Genomic DNA, 17,969 nt, shown 5'->3' with positions numbered 1-17,969 from the left:
TTTTTAGTACAAAAATATTAATGAAGTACTGATATGGACAATCAGATACCCCACTAAAACATGTAAAATGATGTAATTTTGATTTTAGTAGTCAAATATCCTAAAAATGACGTCGTATCACTTGTTTTATTAGGTAAAATTTTAATAAACACCACTTACGATGTTTTTGAGTTATTTGAGTGACAAAACCAAAACTAAAACTACATCCAACTCTCAACAACAGCGTTCCATTAACTTTTGTATATTGAAAATTGTTTCAAAGACTAACATACATGAGTCATATTCGCAAAACTTGATAATTAAATAAAAACAATTAAAATTTTAAAGATTAAATTGAGAATCGTATGCAAATTCTGTGACATAATTGAGTATTATACTATTATTTCATACAAATTTTTCATCATTCACCAGCCTAGCTTGCTTTGCTAGTAATAAGCTAGATTGAAACTTGAAAGCCTTAGACATGCATAATCTTCCTTTCCCAATCTTGCTTCAATCTGATGCACAGTGTTGAGTGTGATCGCAAGAAACATCCCATAACACATAAGCTTCTTCCATACCTTAAACAAATAAAGTAAAACTTGTTTCTTTATTTGTTCTTCCCACAAAAGTTGGTACATTGTAGTAGAGGTGAGCTCATAGTTATATATAGAATGCAATAAGACATTCTAGACTTCTAGTAATAAGGGAATAGATATTTAGTATGCAATATATCATATGTAAAATATTTTCTGTAATATATATTACTTAATTAGTAAAGTTATGTCAGATAATTATGCGGGAGCTATTTTACTATTAGTGATTTTTTCCAATAACAGGTTTATTTATTTCAGATTTATTAGAAAAATAGGGAAAAAACACACATACATATACCTACGATCTGTACAAGGAAGCCAATGCAATTTGCTGGTCCTCTTGTTTTTTTTTTCCTTCCTTTTTTTTGTACAAATTTGGTGTTGCTATTGCAGTATCAAATTTTTTTTTTTTATTTTCACAACTAATAGAATTGCAATATTAGCCTTGGTAACGAGGGATCAAATTGGTATTGGGACTTGAGAGAGATCGTTTGTAAGCAAGAGGCAACATCAGAAACTTCTTGGTTCGTCCAACGTAAGCTCGTTTCGTCAGATTGTCGTAATCGTTGTCTTCAATTGCATCCAAAATCTTACGGTATAATATTAATGAGGACCAAACCTGAAAATAATAATACATGAAGCAATATATTATTGCCTCTGCAAATAACTGAAATTAAATTATCACTATACTCTCTTTAACTTTATTGCAACTTTATCTATGTATAATAGATAAATATTAGGAGGTAATGTTTGTTCTTAATATATATTAGCTAACACCTTATTTTTATATTATTAGAATTTAGTATTAGAGTTTAGAGTGTTGACTTAAGTATTTGTTAAAAGTGATAAATGTTATTGATTATGTAGTATTGATGAAACAATGCTATAAAACTAGCACAATTTATTACTTTTAACTAATAATTAACTAACAATATTTAAAAATATTGGCCAAAAAATATAGTATTGATTTGCTGGGCTGAAAGTGTTGGATTACTGCTCAAAAGTACTTGCCAATATCAATTAAAATTGCTCACCCTCAATTTTTCTCTTTTACCAAATATTATGTTGTTGCTTGTGCACTATAGAAAATCCGGTCAAAATTATCGGATTTATCGTCTTTGTAGGATGATATATATATATATATATATGATACTAGCCGTTATGATTAGTTACAACCATAAGCTTAGTCCGTTATGTTAGTTACTCTATAAACAATGACTATGTTGAACAATAAGAACAACTACTAATCAAATAAAAATACATTACACCCTAATTTAATGCTATTAATTAAATTTAAGATTAATTTACTCTTTTAATCCTATTAATTCACATTGTTCAAACATTATTCAAAAATGTTATTGATTACCTATACTTTTCCTACTTTAAATATCTCGGTCAAAATGAGTATAGTATATATAGCTATGTAATGCAATAATATTTACAAAACAGTGCAACTAGATATATTCAAAAATGGTCTATTATTCGGTCTTTAGAAAAGAGAGAAATTAAAAAACAAGTAATTTTTCATATAAAAAAAAAAACTTCCCATAAAAGTGGATGTTTAAATTAATTAAATAATATTATTTAAATAAAAAAGTTGACTAAAGACCGAAAATTTAAAGGATAAGTAACATTTCTCTTTACTAAAATATTATTTATATACTAAAATCAGTTATTAATATAATATATATATATATATGATTTAATTTATTTTGAATGTGTATTTATATTTCAACATATATTTTATACTGATAACTAATTTTAGTGTATACGTAACATAGTTGTAATATTTAGGGGTAAGTATTGTTTTGGTCCCTAATTTTTAGGGTCAGAATCGAAATCGTCCCTGATGTAATTTTTTATTTAAAATCATCCTTAATGTTGTATTTGATTTTAAAATCGTTCTTTTTACTTTTTGCGAACAAAAATACCCTTCACCACCATCACCTTTATCACCACCACCTCCCTTACTCCTACCAAATACCAATAATCAGATTCAAGAACACCAACAATAACATACATATTATTCAAATTCAGAAACAACAACAAATTCAACAACAAGATCAACCCACAACAACGATAAAATAAAAAATAACAAATCAAAATCAGAATTAGAAGCAGAAGCAGAAATAAAAGCAAAAGTAGACATAGAAGCAGATGCAAAAACAGAAGTTCAAGCAGAAGCAGAAGCTGAAGCCAAAACAAGAAGAAGAAGCCGAAGCAGAAGCAGAAGCGAGAAAGTGCAGCGGCGAGAACGCAAAGTGGTGACGAGGTAGATAGCAGCGGCGGCAGTGGTGGAGCACGTTTTTTTTTTTATTAAAATAAGGATAATTTAATAATAAAATTAAAAATTTTATTAAAAAAAATATTCTAATACGAAATAAAATGTTTGGGACGATTCTAAATAAAAAATTACGTTAGAGACGGTTTCGATTCTAACCTTAATATTAGAGACCAAAAAAATACTTACCCCTTATATTTATCACTACTTCTATAATGTAATGCATGCAATAATATATCTCTCTCTTCTTCTTATAGTCTTTAGCATTATAATTTTTAAAAAACTATCTTTTAAAATGTCAATTGTAATAAGTTACTTCGAGAATTTTACTAAATCAAGTTTAGTTTTATCTCAAAACATTTGAAAATGGTTTGAATATATAAAATAAAAAACAAGTATTATAATTGGAACGTACCGGCCAACGGCTTGCCTTATGAAGCTGAGAAGCTCCTTGTTCGGACAAATTGAAGTAAAATCTTGCTCTCATAATCTGCTCTTTCATGAACTCTCTCCAACTTTCACTTACCTTTCTTCTGAATATATCTTCTTCACACAATCCAAACTGCGCCAATTCATCTTGTGGAAGGTACACTCTACCTCTTATTGCACTAAAACAAGTTCTCAATTTGTTAAATTAAGAAAATGTTGATTTAACAATCAAAATTAATAATTAGTTGTGCACTTTAAATATGTGCTCAACTTTTAAAAAAATTTCTAAAACTTATTTTAATTAGTTTATTCAATACTAAATACAAATGGTAAGAACAAAAACCTCTGATAAAAAAAATAAAAATATTACGTGTACATTAAAAATTAATCACTATAAATTTCTATATAAATATATATTTTATTTAACTTATTTTCAATGTGTGTTTTAATATTTTAATATGTATTTTATATCGGTAGTTAATTTTTGTTAATGTTGCAAGTGTGAGGAGTGCATAAAATTAGTCTCACATCAGCAAAGAAGAATGATGAGTTTTTAAGATGAGAGACCCACTAATTTGACACCTTAAGATTTTGAATTAGATGTGATGTTTTCTCATTTTATGTTCTCTCGCTTAATTCCTCCCGATGATTGAGAGCTCTCCACGGTGATAGTTTAATAATATCACTACTCTTATTCTGATAATATCTTTTTTTTTTCTACGAATTCATATTTAAATTAAATCAACCTATATATATGTTGATCTGTTGATACCTGTTCCATAAAAGGAGCAAAAAATTAAAGTGATAGAAAGAGACGAAGTAGAAACTTACTCTTCACCCACATCCCTAAGAATGTTTGTTAACTGATTTCCAATCCCAAGAGAGAGTGCTGAATCATATACACTTTGAGGAGGGATGATAGATTCGGGTGCAATACCCATTATTGGAACACTCATTAATCCAACAGTTCCAGCCACATAGTAGCAGTACAGATATAATTCTTGGAAGTTTTTGTATCTTGTTTTCTTTGTATCCATTCTCATACCTTCTATCATGTCCCTGAAAGGCTGTCATACCAAAAACAAAATGTTTAATTTAATTAAGGCTCCATCATTAGGCTATTTTTTTTTTGTTATGTTTTTGGAGAATGTGTTTTGCATAAATATAGATGATGGGTGTGTTTTTAAATAATATAAAAATGATTTTTTTTTTAATTTGAAAATACAAATCGAAAGCAGAGTTTTTGGGAGGTATGGAAAATGGAAATTCTGAGTTGTAGAGTGACAAATTCAAATTCGAAAAAGTACCATCATTATATTATTAATTAGCCATTATTTAGTAATGAAAGATTTTCACATAAGCGAGTTATGTGTAGTCTCTTATCATCGATTAGAAAGGTCTAATAAAAATATGATATTTTATATAAAAGGAAGTGAATGTTGAAAGATGAAACATACATGATATAAATATTTTACGTAAAATTAAAAGGATTTATTTCGTGAATGATTGGTTTATGTTTAATTTATTTATACCACTTTTTTAATTACTCCAACATAAAATTTTAGTTTAAAAGAAAAATAAAAATAAAAACCATGTCAAAATTTAAATGTTTTTTTTTTCTACTACTTTTTGAATTACTTATTGAGTTCAATGAAAAATACTTACATTTCAATGTTCGAACAAACTATATTGTATATACTATCCTTATATTGACATATGCTAGCGAGAAATATAAGAATACAATTTAAAATACAAGATAATCAATACTTTTAGTTATATTTTTATACTATTAGAAGTTATGGTTACTGTTCAGGATTTAAAATTTTTTACTTAGACTACAGATTGTTGACTAAATATTAACTAAAAACAAAAAATGCAGGCAAATTATTTTAGTGTTAGACAAAAATATTTTTAAATTATTTAAAAATGCGACAAAAATTCAAGAACATTTTTTGTCGATAATAAAACTTAGGAGCATTTTTGTCGATACCAAATAAGTTGAGTGCATTTTTTTCAGTTACACATATTTTACTACCATAAATCTTTGTGATTGCAATTCAAAATCATGATATAGCTAGGTAAAGAAAGAATTAGTATTATTACTAATCAGTGGCGGATCTACGGGGGGGCCTAAGGTGGCCATGGTCCCCCCCAAATTTTTTTAAAAAAAATAGTAAATAGTAATAATTAATAATATTAAATTTATTTTTATATATAATATTGAAAAAAATATAAGTTACAAAATTTTATAAATTAAAATAATTAAAAACTGCACAAACTGCACTATGTATTGGATATTTGAATTATTGTTGTTCTTGTTAACAAATAGCTCATTCTAATAATTAATAAAAATGGTTCTATTATACTAGCCCAAGCCCATACTATTAATTAAAGTAACACTAGTACATTTTTTTTCAAATATTTATTTCAAACTATCATAGGCATAGCGTCACTTTTCTCTCTCTTTTAGTGGTTTCCAAACTTTTGGTCTTCTACTCTTCTCATTTTAATTTTCTTTTCATACCAAAACAAGACATACGAAGAAAAACCATTGAAGAGAAGTGAACAACAAAATATTAACCATTGAATACACAACAAAGATTCAAAGAGGTATATTTCAATTTTTTTAAGTTAATAACAGTGTCAAGTATTATTTATATTATTTATTTAAAATAATTAATTTATTTTTTTTATAATGGAAAGTGTTCAAAGATTGAAGTGAGAGCAAAACTCAATAGAATTATTTTTGGGTGAGAATTGGAACAAAAAAATAATCAGGTAAATCAATAACTTTATTTTTGGTTATTATATATTTGTGTTTCTAAAATTATTTGTTATTGCTCAATAGGTTTAATATTTTTTTTAAAGAAAATAATATATATATAGGTTTAATATTTTTTTTTAAGAAAATAATATATATGCAATTATTTTTGTTTTTTTTTTGTTAGATAGTTCAAGTTAAGTTAAAAATGTCAAAGATGAAAACAATTCACTCATTTTTCAAGTGAAAAGAGAGAATATATGATGAACAAAATTCAGCTTCAGATTCTTTGAGTAATGTTCAAAATATTATTGAACAACCTGTGACACAACTTGTTGAGCAAGATATTCAACCCCCTGCTTCCAAAATAGCAAGGACTGAAATAGATCAAGTTAATATTGATACATTGATGCGTGATTCCGGAAAGCGTCCGCAAATTTGGAATTATCCTATCAATCAACAAGATAAAATCCGTAGAGCATACATAAAGTTTGGACCATATCAATTTATTATGGATGAGTACCCTCTTTTTGGTAGGACCATATCAATTTATTATGGATGAGTACCCTCTTTCTGGTCTAGAAAGTCATCCTCGTCGTTTCAAAGCTCATTGGTTTAAGAGTTTTTCTTGGCTAGAATATTCGCCAGAAGTGGATGCTGCATTTTGTCTTCCATGCTATTTATTTTCTAGAAAATCAAGTCCATTCACATCAGGAGGATTTCGCAATTGGAAAAAAGTGAATAATGGAAAGGATTGTGCATTTTTATCTCATGTGGGTAAATCTCTTAATTCTCCTCACAATATTGCTGTTAAGTCTTGTAAAGATTTGCTCATCAATTACAGCTAGCTCTTGTTGCTGCGGCTAAAGAAGTTGTTGATGTTCATGCTTTTTTCCAAAGTTTGAGTAATATTATCAATGTTGTGTGCTCTTCTTGCAAACGCAATGATGAATTACGATCTGCTTATGCAACTGAAATTTTCCATTTAGTTGCAACTAATCAAATTGAAACAGGAAGGGGAGCAAATCAAATTGGCACATTAAAAAGATCAGGAGATACTAGGTGGAGCTCTCACTTCAACTCAATTAAACTCAATAGAATTATTTTTTTGTGAGACTTGGAACAAAAAATAATCAGGTAAATCAATAACTTTATTTTTGGTTATTATATATTTGTGTTTCTAAAATTATTTGTTATTGCTCAATAGGTTTAATATTTTTTTTTTAAGAAAATAATATATATGCAATTATTTTTGTTTTTTTTGTTAGATAGTTCAAGTTAAGTTAAAAATGTCAAAGATGAAAACAATTCACTCATTTAGTGAGCAAGCAACCGAGCTCCTCATATTGAGTACATCTTTAGATCCTAAAGATGCTTTCAAGTTATTCAGTGTTTGCAACATATGCAATCTTGTAAAGAATTTCTATTCTTTAGATTTTTCTGAGCAAGAAAAGATTCAATTGGATTATGAGTTACAACATTATGAACTTGATGTGGTTAAAACTCCAGATTTTCAGAATTTGTCTACTCTTGCTGAATTGTGTCAAAAATTGACAGAGACAGGAAAATCAAATATATATCCTTTAATTGATAGATTAATTCGTCTTGTTTTGACTCTTCCTGTGACAACAGCAACAACTGAACGGGCCTTTTCATCTATGAAGATTATTAAAACAAGGCTTCGAAACAAGATGGAAGATGAATTTTTAGCAGATTGTATGATTGTATATATTGAAAAGGAAATTGCTTCAAAATTCACTTCAGAGATGATAATTGATGATTTTAGTTCCATGAAGCATTGTCGAGCAAGTTTAAAAATATCAAAATCTTAAAGTATGTAGTTAAACATTGACTTTTATATAATATAATAACTTTTTTTATATATATGCTACAAATCATATTTTGTTAATTTTTTGTTATATTTTATATTTAATTGGCCCCCTCTTATGAAATTTCTGGTTCCGCCACTGTTACTAATAATGATTTAGGTACCTTAATATCCAAGGGAAAGTTGGAGATTGTATCAGTGAGAGCAGCATCAAGCAAATCATAGGGTCTTCCATTGAAAATATCATGCAATCTCTCTTCCCATCTATCAAGAACACCACAGCTCTTCATGTAATCTGCATTCGGACCATCAACCAATTCATCCGTCCTCCTGCACCAAACTGATACATACTCATGCATTCAATCATTATACTTCCAATCAAACATTTTTATTTTATTAGATATATACATTAATGTTAACCACTTCAGTGAAGATGTCAAAAACATCTTTTTACGATGATTTTTTGTTTTGCTATATTTTAACAAAAGTAACATTTTTATAGTATATAAAAATCAAATTCTAAAATCTATTGTCCAATGATCAAAATAAATATTTTTCAACAATGCTAGGGAACCAACTCTATATAAGCTAAGAATCAGCCAACTGGTAAACTAGAGGCACCGATGACTTTAACCGGATGTTACTACTGATAGGCACACAGATGTTTCTTTTTCTTGTAAATTGGATGGTTTTGGATATGATTTCTATGTTTCATGTGTTGCGCATTAATAAAATATAATTAACTATATGGAATCTACTAATGAATGATCAAAGCATCTGTTCCGTGATTCTCTCCTAATTGTTTTAAACGTGATCAACAATAATTTAACAAACAAATTAAATTATAAATTAATAAAATTAATTATAATTAATTATGTTGTTCCATTCTTGACTGATTATTAGTTGGTTACATATACTTTTCCAATATTTTTATATAAAGACAATTATAAAATCTTCGTTAGAGTATCTACCATTCAAAAAATATACTTTCTTCTATTCATCGAAGAACTTCAATAATATATATGTTTATTTGTCTCGCAAATAACATTAATACTCATAAATTATGGGCTAGAAAATTATATATTCATCATCATCTTTAATTTCTTCTAGGTTTGGTTACGTACTTACCGTAAATTGCCCATATAGCTTTTTGTCTTTCTTGTGTCATAAGCAAAGTTCCTGTTTAAAGAATGAATATTAATATAGTCTCAGTAATTTTTGGAAGAAGACAGAGGAAGTCACCATAATAACTCAAGGTGCAAAAAGTACTAACTCTTTGGTTTATAACGCCGGCCAATTTAGATTTTTCTTTTTAATATTCTATCAATTCATATTTATTATAAGAATTCTGTACCTTTACCATCTAGGCTTCTACAGGATGTTCAACATAAGCAAATTGTAGTTTTTACGTTGTGGTTTGCAATTCAAAGTCCCAATATATAGGGCCAGTTTGGTTAGGTCGATAAATAATTTTTTTTTGTTTTTAGTTTATGAAAAGTTATAGTATTATTATTTAGTGTAATTTTTTAAAAAATTATTTAAATGTTTATGAAAAAGTTTAAAAAAATTATTTCTCTTATAATAATTTTTTTTATTATTCTTCTTTTAAAATAAGTACTTTTAGAATTAAAAAATTAAAAATAAAATAATTTATTTATAAATATTTTTAATATAAGTATTTATTATTTAACTTCTTTTTTCAAAAGGAGTTTAATTAAGTTTTTTATTTAAGCCAGGCCATAGTGATAATATTGTGATGATTGCAATTATGACTGTATCCTCGACCATAATTAAAATTTAAAATCTTGATTATTTACACTACAAGTTTCTATTATATAAAATTATTTTGATAAATAAAAACTTTTAATTACATTAATTATATTTCCTATAAAACTGATGACTATGTAATATGGCTTCTTAAAATTAAAATATACGAAGAATAGAACAAGACAAATACAATATTAAAATCCGTCACAAGAATAGAAAAATTTTAAAGTAAAAAAAGTTGATAAAATAAAAAATGTTAGAAATATATTTATTTATGTTATCTTTTTCTACCTATTTAAAACTTTTGAGAAAAATAATATCATAAAGTGAACTCTAAAAGAAAACTCTCTTTCAAGAGACATGTTAGAGATATAAATAATCATTCATTTTGTCTTTTTTTATAAATTTAAATTTTTGAAAAAAATAATAGTATAATAGAAAATAAAAATTTAATCACTTTTAAATTAAAATTATTAAATTTAAATATAATAAGAATTACAAATTAATTATGATTAGTTACCTAGATAGAAGGTCTTAGCATATTCCTTACAAATCTTCCTACACATTTCATATCCATCCTTCAGAAAACAAGGCTCAAACCGCGGCTTAGTAGTGGTGGCAAAATTACCATTTTGACACTGCCACTCAACAACCTCGTCCACATGCAAATCAGCAAGAGGAACACCCTGTTTTGACAAATTATGAGGAAACATTATTACCGTACCACTACTTTCTGCTAATAATTCTCTTCTTCTTTGTTTTGGAGCCACCATAACTGCCACAACTTCTGACCTTATACCACCAAATCTCCTACAACAAGTGATGGAGGAAGAATAAGGTTTTGGTGCCAAGGAAAATGACATACTCATCTTCTCAACTCAAATTCTTACTATAACAATAATGAGAAGAAACAACTATACCAAATGATTGGCCTATCTTCCTTATAATGTAGGATTCTATCCTAGTGGCTACTTTGTAAGCTACCAACCATATAATAAAATTTAGGGTAAATAAAGTTTATCAAAAGTTTTAAAAATATCTTTAAGTTTTATTTTATTTTAATTTTGTTTTAAAAATTTTTTATTTGTATCAAATATATTTTTAACAGCTAAATTTAAAAAAAATTAAGACCAATTTAACAATAATGCATAAAAATTATTTTTGATTTGTTTATGTTGAAGGATTAATCTTATGAAATTATTGTTGAATTTGTCTTAATTTCTTTGAAAAATTAATCGTCAGGGGTATATTTGATGCAAATAAAAAACTTTTAGGATAAAATTAAAACAAAATAAAACTTAGAAATATTTTTAAAATTTTTATCAAATTTTAAAAACAAAAAGTATACTTTACCATAAAATTTAATTTTAATGTATTGTTAATCTAAAACTATTTTATATATACATCTAATTACATAACGTTATATTAACAAAAACAATTATAATTATACTGTAAAATATTTTATACTATCAAAATATCTAAATTAAATTCTTTTTACAATGCATATGCTGTGGATATACCATCATCGCTACATATATATGGCAATATAATAATAGGGTGTAAAAAACAACCATTTCAGTCCTTATCAATGATCTCATCATAGAAAATTATGGAAATATATAAAAAAATATTAAAAAATTATTAAAATTTATTATTTTTTGTTATTATTTAATCGTTAATTAAATTTCTTTCATTTATTTTTTTTAATTTAGGAATTCAACAACATATTTTTGTTCTATAATTTTAAATATTAACAAATAATTAATAACCAAAAATAATAAATTTTGATCATGTTTTAACTTTTTTTAATATATGATATATAGTTTTTGTACTTTGAAACTCATGCATATATATTTTTCTAACCAGTGGCTCCATTTTAAATTTAAAAGATGCTAGTTTATGGCTTTATGCAACTCATATTTAAAATATTATTTTGTCGGATCTATATATTTTATTGATCAATGAACAAATATTATTTTAATAAACAATCATCAATTAACAAAATAAAGAATGAAGATCAGAGGAGTTTATGATTCGAATTGTTATTGCATAAAGGGAAAGAAATATTAAAACAATAGATTATTCTCCACATACAACCACTTTTTCATACAAGTCATATAAGTTATTTATACTCACGTCGTTTTCACGTTTTTATTAATAATATAATAATTATATATGTTTAAATATTTTTATAAATATTTCTATTTTAAAATTATATTTTTACCCTTTCTTTTCATCTTTTTTCCATCACCCCCTCTTACCGGTGACGTCGCTGAAAGGAGGAGCATGACCACCACGAAGAGCCGTTGTCGTCGTCTTCTTCTCAGACTGCCTCTGCGTACGCTGTTCTCGCCGTCGTTCATCCGCGTCTTGCCGTCACCGAGCCACCGTCGTCGTTATCTAGATATTTCTGTGGCTGCCGCAGATGTTGAGTTCTGATGCTTCGTTGGTGGGCTTGCATGGGCCACCGATAACAAAACTCTAGAGAAAGCCTTCTCTGCCTACGGAAAAATCGTTGAATCAAAGGTCCGTTTATTGCAGGCATAATCGATCGGGATCTGAACACCGATTCGGATTTGGTTTGTTACCGCTATCCATCTGATCTGTGATCTATTTTCCATTACTTGATCTCTGTGTTACTCTTGTTACTATTATGATTCTTGTTATCCGCCAATAGGTACGTTCCTTCTTCATCTTTGATTCAAAGATCGATCGGTTTCTATTCGGTTCTCGAATCTGTTAATTATCTTTGTTCTTACTCGGATCTGATGTGAATTCTCGTGGTTGTGTTAAGGTTATCAATAATCGCAAAACTGGAAAATCTAGAGGTTTTAGATTTGTAACCTTTGCTTCTGAGCAAGCCATGAGGGATGCAATTGAGGACATGAATGGCTCCAACTTTGACGGCAGTAACATCACTGTCAACGAGGCTCAATCCTGTGGAGGTGGCGGAGGCGGTAGAGGTGGCTTCAAAAGCGGAGGCGGCGGTAGATATAGTGGTGGCGGATTTAGCCGCGGCGGTAGTGGCAATGGATACGGAAACGAGGCTGTCATGAAGAAGATGAGAAAAGAGGAAGAAGACGAGGGTATTTATGTAATTTATTATTTTATTTTATATATATATTTTTTAAAATCACCAACCTGAATATACTTTCTCCACTTAAGACAAATCCAAAATGGATAATATATCTTAAGTAAATGTTACATCTTTTATTTATGGTGTTTAAAAATAAATTTGGAGAAGATTCGAATAAATTTATATGTGATATAACAAGATTCTACGTGAATATAATTCTGATTACATATTTTATGGATCAGTATGTCTTTAGCGAAATTGCTTTTGGACTGGCCATAATTGTTCTCAATTTGAGAGCCGAACCGTAACAAAGAAAATTCAGGTGCAGTCGATTTCATGTAAAGTTGATAGTTGAGAATCATTAGATAATTTAATTGATTTGACTAAATTATCTAATGGCTCTCAACTGTTAATTTCACATTAAATTCACTACACCTAAGTTTTTACAGTAACAAATAATAAAATAGGAAAGTTCTGGAATGCTTATGTAACACAAGAATGGGATTACCGATTACCTTGTAGTGCATAGTTTGAAAGAGGGAGAACGAGGTTTACAAAGATGCTGCTTTTGTCTGTAAATGAAACGGCAAGCTAAACTACTTTCTTAGTTCCGCTAAGCGTGTCTTGTAGTGAATTTCCTAGTAAAGAATCTCGCTCACTTACGATGCCTTTTCGAACTCTATACGTTTTGTTTCCGTTTTATAGAACATGTCTTTTAGTAAGCAGCGCGCGGCATATCTATTATTCTTCATCTTGTGTGGACCACGCATCTTAACTTTTATTGGAACATTGTTTATGTAAATCTCATTTACATAGATGACAAGGTTTGGCATCTAATCCTTGTTGTTGTTGGCACACGTGTCTCATTATTTATAAATGAAAAAAGTATAGGAGACTAATGGAATATTCGTACAATATGTACGATTGATATTTAGAAATGTCCAATTCAGTATTAGAGATATAACCATTAATGTTATTTTTTTCATTAACTTAAGCTCTTGAAATAAATGGTATATATCACGATATAATATTAGAACTCTAATTTCGAAAAGTCAAGAGTTCGATTCAATATAAAATGTTCGTATTTACATGCATGCATGGAAGTAGTGTGACGTTTCTATATATAGTGAAATTTGCTTGTACTATCGGGTTCTTAAGCAAAAGTGCATTTTCCATAAGTATATGGAGGAGAAGAGAAAGTAGCTTGCTGGATGTTACGATCCTTCTTTATTATTTGGAGTTTTAAAATTTTATTAAAAATTTATTTTAATCCTATATTAATTTGGTTAAACATATATGTATTGATGAGTTTATTAAACAATTAAAATATACTAAAAAATTAATTTTTTTGTAAAATTATAAATACATTAATTATAATTTTTAATTTATATTTTCAATAAATTATAATTACTATTGAAAATTTAATATATTTTATTATTAGATAAGTTAAGCAATTAATACATATTAAAAAATAATTTATTTCCGTAATTATTTGCTGTGCAATACAAATTAAGCTCTCTCTCTCTATATATATATCTATATATATATATATGTATATATATATAAAATTTATGCATCAACATAAAAATTTATATTTGTATAATTGTACACATAATTTATACATCACGCTTTATTTTAATTTTTCTAACTTTATTTTATAATTTAATTTTAATATATGAATATATAAAATATAAAATAAAAAGTTATTCAACAGCATGCCTATAATAACGTTAGCGATAATAACTAAAAAGAAAAATATATGAACCAACTAATAATCAGTCAAGAATAGAATAATATAATTAATTATAATTAGTTTTATTAATTTATAATTTAATTTGTTTTTTAAATTATTGTTGACCACGTTCAAAACATGAGGAAAGATACGCTAGTGACAGGAGAGAATCACGGAACAGATGCTTTGATCATTCATTAGTTGGTTCCATATAATTAATTATGTTTTATTAATGCGTAACACATGAAACATATAAATCATATCCAAAACCATCCAATTTACAAGAAAAAGAAACATCCGTGTGCCTATCAATAGCAACATCCGGTTAAAGTCACTGGTGCCTCTGATTTACCAGTTAGCTGATTCTTGACTTATATAGAGTTGGTTCCTAGCATTATTGTAACTAAAATTATATTTTGATTAGCTTGATAAATTATAATAAATAAATTTGTTCACATAAATAATTATATTTTTGTTAATATATTATTGTTAATATTTTTTATTTTGTCTATTCATCATATTAATTTTGATCTGAGGTGCTTTTTACCAATTTAGCATATTATAGGATATCAAATAGTTAGAAGAAGTTAATAATTTTGATTTTTTTTTTGTCAATTAACAAGTAATTTGAGATGAAATTTGTTAGTTTGATTAACATAGTCAGAGGTTTATTTCACTGTGTATGCAAATAGTTTTTTTTTTATTTTAAAGTGGATGATTATTTAAGTATATTATTTATATTTTATTTAATGTGTTTGATTTTGCATGTCCGCATAATGTTTATTTTACTATTTATGCAGATGGTCTTTTTTACTAAAATGTGGATGTTCATCATTAAATACCACTTAAAACACCTCCCAAAATTTTTCTATAATCCTTCCAATATATGGTTTGAAAAAAGAAATGAGTACGAACACGATAAAACACTAGGAGACTCATGGTGGATGGGAAGGATGGTGGCGCAATGACGAACCGGATCTGGTTTGGCCATCGAAGACATATGGCAGAGAGGATAATTGATGCGTGAGCATCTTATCTATCTTTTTCTAGTGAATTTGCATCTAATTTGTTGAATTTAATTAAGAATTAATTATATTTTAACCACTATGGATGCTGTTTTGAGTTTTGTGTAATTTTATTTATTTTAGGTAGCATTCGGAGGGATTTGATGAAGTTTCTGCAGAGAAAAAGAAGAAACCAAAGAGATGACCAGCAAAGACCGACGCAGACGCATGGCTCACGCGACCGCGCGGAATGGAGAAATCGCAATGACGCGATCGCATGCCTGACGCGATCGCATGTCTTACGCAAACGCGTGGACTGGAATCTGCACAAATGACACGAGCGCGTGGACGACGCAGACGCGTCACATGCGCGATCTGCAATAATACAGAAAACGCTGGTTATGAATTCTGGGCTGTTTTGACCCAGTTTCCATCCCAGAAAACATAGATTAGAAGCTGCAGAATGGACAAATCAAGTGGTCCCCACCCATCAACTGAAGATCTGTTAATTAATTCGAATTTAAATTTAAATCTTATCTTTTAGGAAAATATATTATCTTAATTTTAGATATTAGAAATTATTTAATTAGGATTAGTTATAAAAAGGGGAGACTTCTCTTCTATTAGGTAGATTCCATTAGGGAGATTCCATTAGGAAATTCTATACAAATTTACATCTAATATTCCATGAGCAACTAATCCTCCATTGTTAAGGTTAGGAGCTCTGTCTATTTGTATGGATTGATTTTCTTACTTTTTCTATTTTAATTTATGCATGAATTTATAATTTAAGAATTGTTTTCGCTCTTTATTTTATGAATTTGGGTGGAACGGAAGTATGACCCTCTTTCTATTTGAGTTCCTGTAAAACTTGGAAAAGCTCTTTACTTGAACAACAGCTTGAAAACATATTCTCCTAAATTTTAATTATCTGGATTTAACGGGATACGTGACATATAATCCTTTTATTTTTTGGGTAATTAGAGTTTTTGTGGCATATAAACTGGAATTTGATCATGTAGCTTCTAATTGGAATTAATTGACCAAGGAATTGGCAGTTAATGAATTTTAGAGGAGACTAGAAAGGTCTAAGGAATTAGGGTCTAGTCACATATAGTTTGCCATAAATTAAATCCTACATGTTTAAAATAGTTAGTAAAAGAAATTCAATCCGGAAGAATAGATAACTCCAAAGCCTTAACTGTTTTCTCAATATTTTATTCTCAATTTATTTATTTGTCTATCCTTTTTATATTCTGAGTTCGAATTTAAACTTTTTGAATATCTAAAAACCCTTTTTTGCTTGCCTAACTAATCCTATCAAACACTATTGTTGCTTGATCCATCAATCCTCGTGGGATCGACCCTTACTCACGTAAAGTATTACTTGGTACGACCCAGTGCACTTGTCGGTAAGTAGTGTGGGTTATAAATATCACACCAACAATCGGCGCTGGTTGAGGGCTACGGCAGCGACCACACTGGGAAGGGACGAGGAATTGGGGAGGATGCTGGTTAAAGATTTGTCGAGGCAACGGCGAAACGGAAAAGTAGAATATGACTTCGTTACGGTGACGATGGACGAATGCGACACTGAGAAACTTCATGTCTGTGATAGTGCGTGATGAGTGGCATCACAGGAGAGGCGGCGATGAGCATCATCGCAGGGGCCGCAAGGGTGGAATGGTTGTGGTGAAACTAGGGTTTAGAATAGCTAAGTAAAGGTGTTATTTGGACTCTAAATGTAACACATTGTTCACATTATTCACAAATTTCAATGTCTACCTATCGACATTGTATGATAAAAGGTCACACTTCACCTTTTCAAGTCAAATAAAAAATTGAAAGGATACATATCCACATTATCTTGGGAGTTTTGTTCTTTTGTGAGGAGGCCATTATTTAAAAATAGAAGGTTAATTATTTCTATAAATTGATCATGTACTACGAAGTACAAATATTTACTGAATTATTGTATTTGCATGTCAGACACATTTTAGATGCGACACTCGTCTTACGCGTATGTTTGTTATGTCCAACCGTGTCTTAATAAAAAATATTTTTTTTTCGACACGCTTTGAGTCTTGGACACACCTAAATATCATCATGTGTTAGTGTATCTAGCCTTATTCTTAAGATATATTCATGAAATAAATTTAGAAATATTATATATTATTATTTATTAAAATAAAAAAATTAAATATTTTTTATAATTAAAATAAGACATTAAATATAATTAAAAATTTAATTTATGTTTTAATATAAATAAAATATCAAAATATCATTACGATTTATCTAAAAAATATTTTATATTTTATATATATGTGTCCCCATGTCTTATCAGATTTTAAAATTCGTGTTGTGTCAACATATTTCGTGTCGTGTTGTGTTTCATATATGTGCATCCACTACCAGAAACACGGTGATTAGCCACGGAAAAAACCGTGGCTAAAATCAAGAAAAACTGTGGCAATGAAGCGTTAGCAACGAATGGGTATCCGTGGCTAATAAGGGCG

At 28.4% G+C, this 17,969-nt stretch overlaps 1 protein-coding gene and 1 pseudogene across 4 annotated transcripts; one reads left to right on the top strand and one right to left on the bottom strand.

Moving 5' to 3' along the window:
• Window positions 1-345: 345 nt before the first annotated feature.
• Window positions 346-10,580, bottom strand: LOC107482777 (phytoene synthase 2, chloroplastic). 4 transcript variants are annotated; one of them, XR_008008421.1, is made up of 7 exons: window positions 10,162-10,580; window positions 9,003-9,053; window positions 8,039-8,214; window positions 4,117-4,352; window positions 3,272-3,464; window positions 868-1,194; window positions 346-560 (listed from the first exon to the last, which is right to left on the bottom strand). XR_008008421.1 is itself a non-coding variant. In XM_016103353.3 (6 exons), exons 1-6 carry the CDS (start codon window positions 10,508-10,510, stop codon window positions 1,015-1,017), a joined length of 1,185 nt encoding a protein of 394 aa, XP_015958839.1. In that variant the 5' UTR covers window positions 10,511-10,580; the 3' UTR covers window positions 346-1,014. The 4 variants fall into 4 exon arrangements, 1 of the variants encoding a protein (XP_015958839.1); XR_008008420.1 differs by having other exon boundaries at window positions 874-1,194; XR_008008422.1 differs by having other exon boundaries at window positions 878-1,194.
• A 1,347-nt stretch (window positions 10,581-11,927) lies between these two features.
• Window positions 11,928-17,175, top strand: LOC127746558 (small RNA binding protein 1-like; annotated as a pseudogene).
• The last annotated feature ends 794 nt before the right edge of the window (window positions 17,176-17,969 follow it).

Source organism: Arachis duranensis, chromosome 4 (assembly GCF_000817695.3).
Source record: "Arachis duranensis cultivar V14167 chromosome 4, aradu.V14167.gnm2.J7QH, whole genome shotgun sequence".
NCBI classification, from domain to species: domain Eukaryota; kingdom Viridiplantae; phylum Streptophyta; class Magnoliopsida; order Fabales; family Fabaceae; genus Arachis; species Arachis duranensis.
The sequence above is the reverse complement of the archived record's forward strand: the minus strand, read 5'-3'. Positions and strand labels throughout refer to the sequence as shown.

Bases quoted from the DNA above. Each gene is read 5' to 3' on its own strand.
- LOC107482777 (XM_016103353.3), bottom strand. From the start codon at position 10,510: ATGAGTATGTCATTTTCCTTGGCACCAAAACCTTATTCTTCCTCCATC. The intron at 9,054-10,161 runs GTAACTAATCAT...TTCTTTAAACAG, and splicing joins TGCTAAGACCTTCTATCTAG to GAACTTTGCTTATGACACAA. The intron at 1,195-3,271 runs GTACGTTCCAAT...TATTATTTTCAG, and splicing joins ATAAGGCAAGCCGTTGGCCG to GTTTGGTCCTCATTAATATT.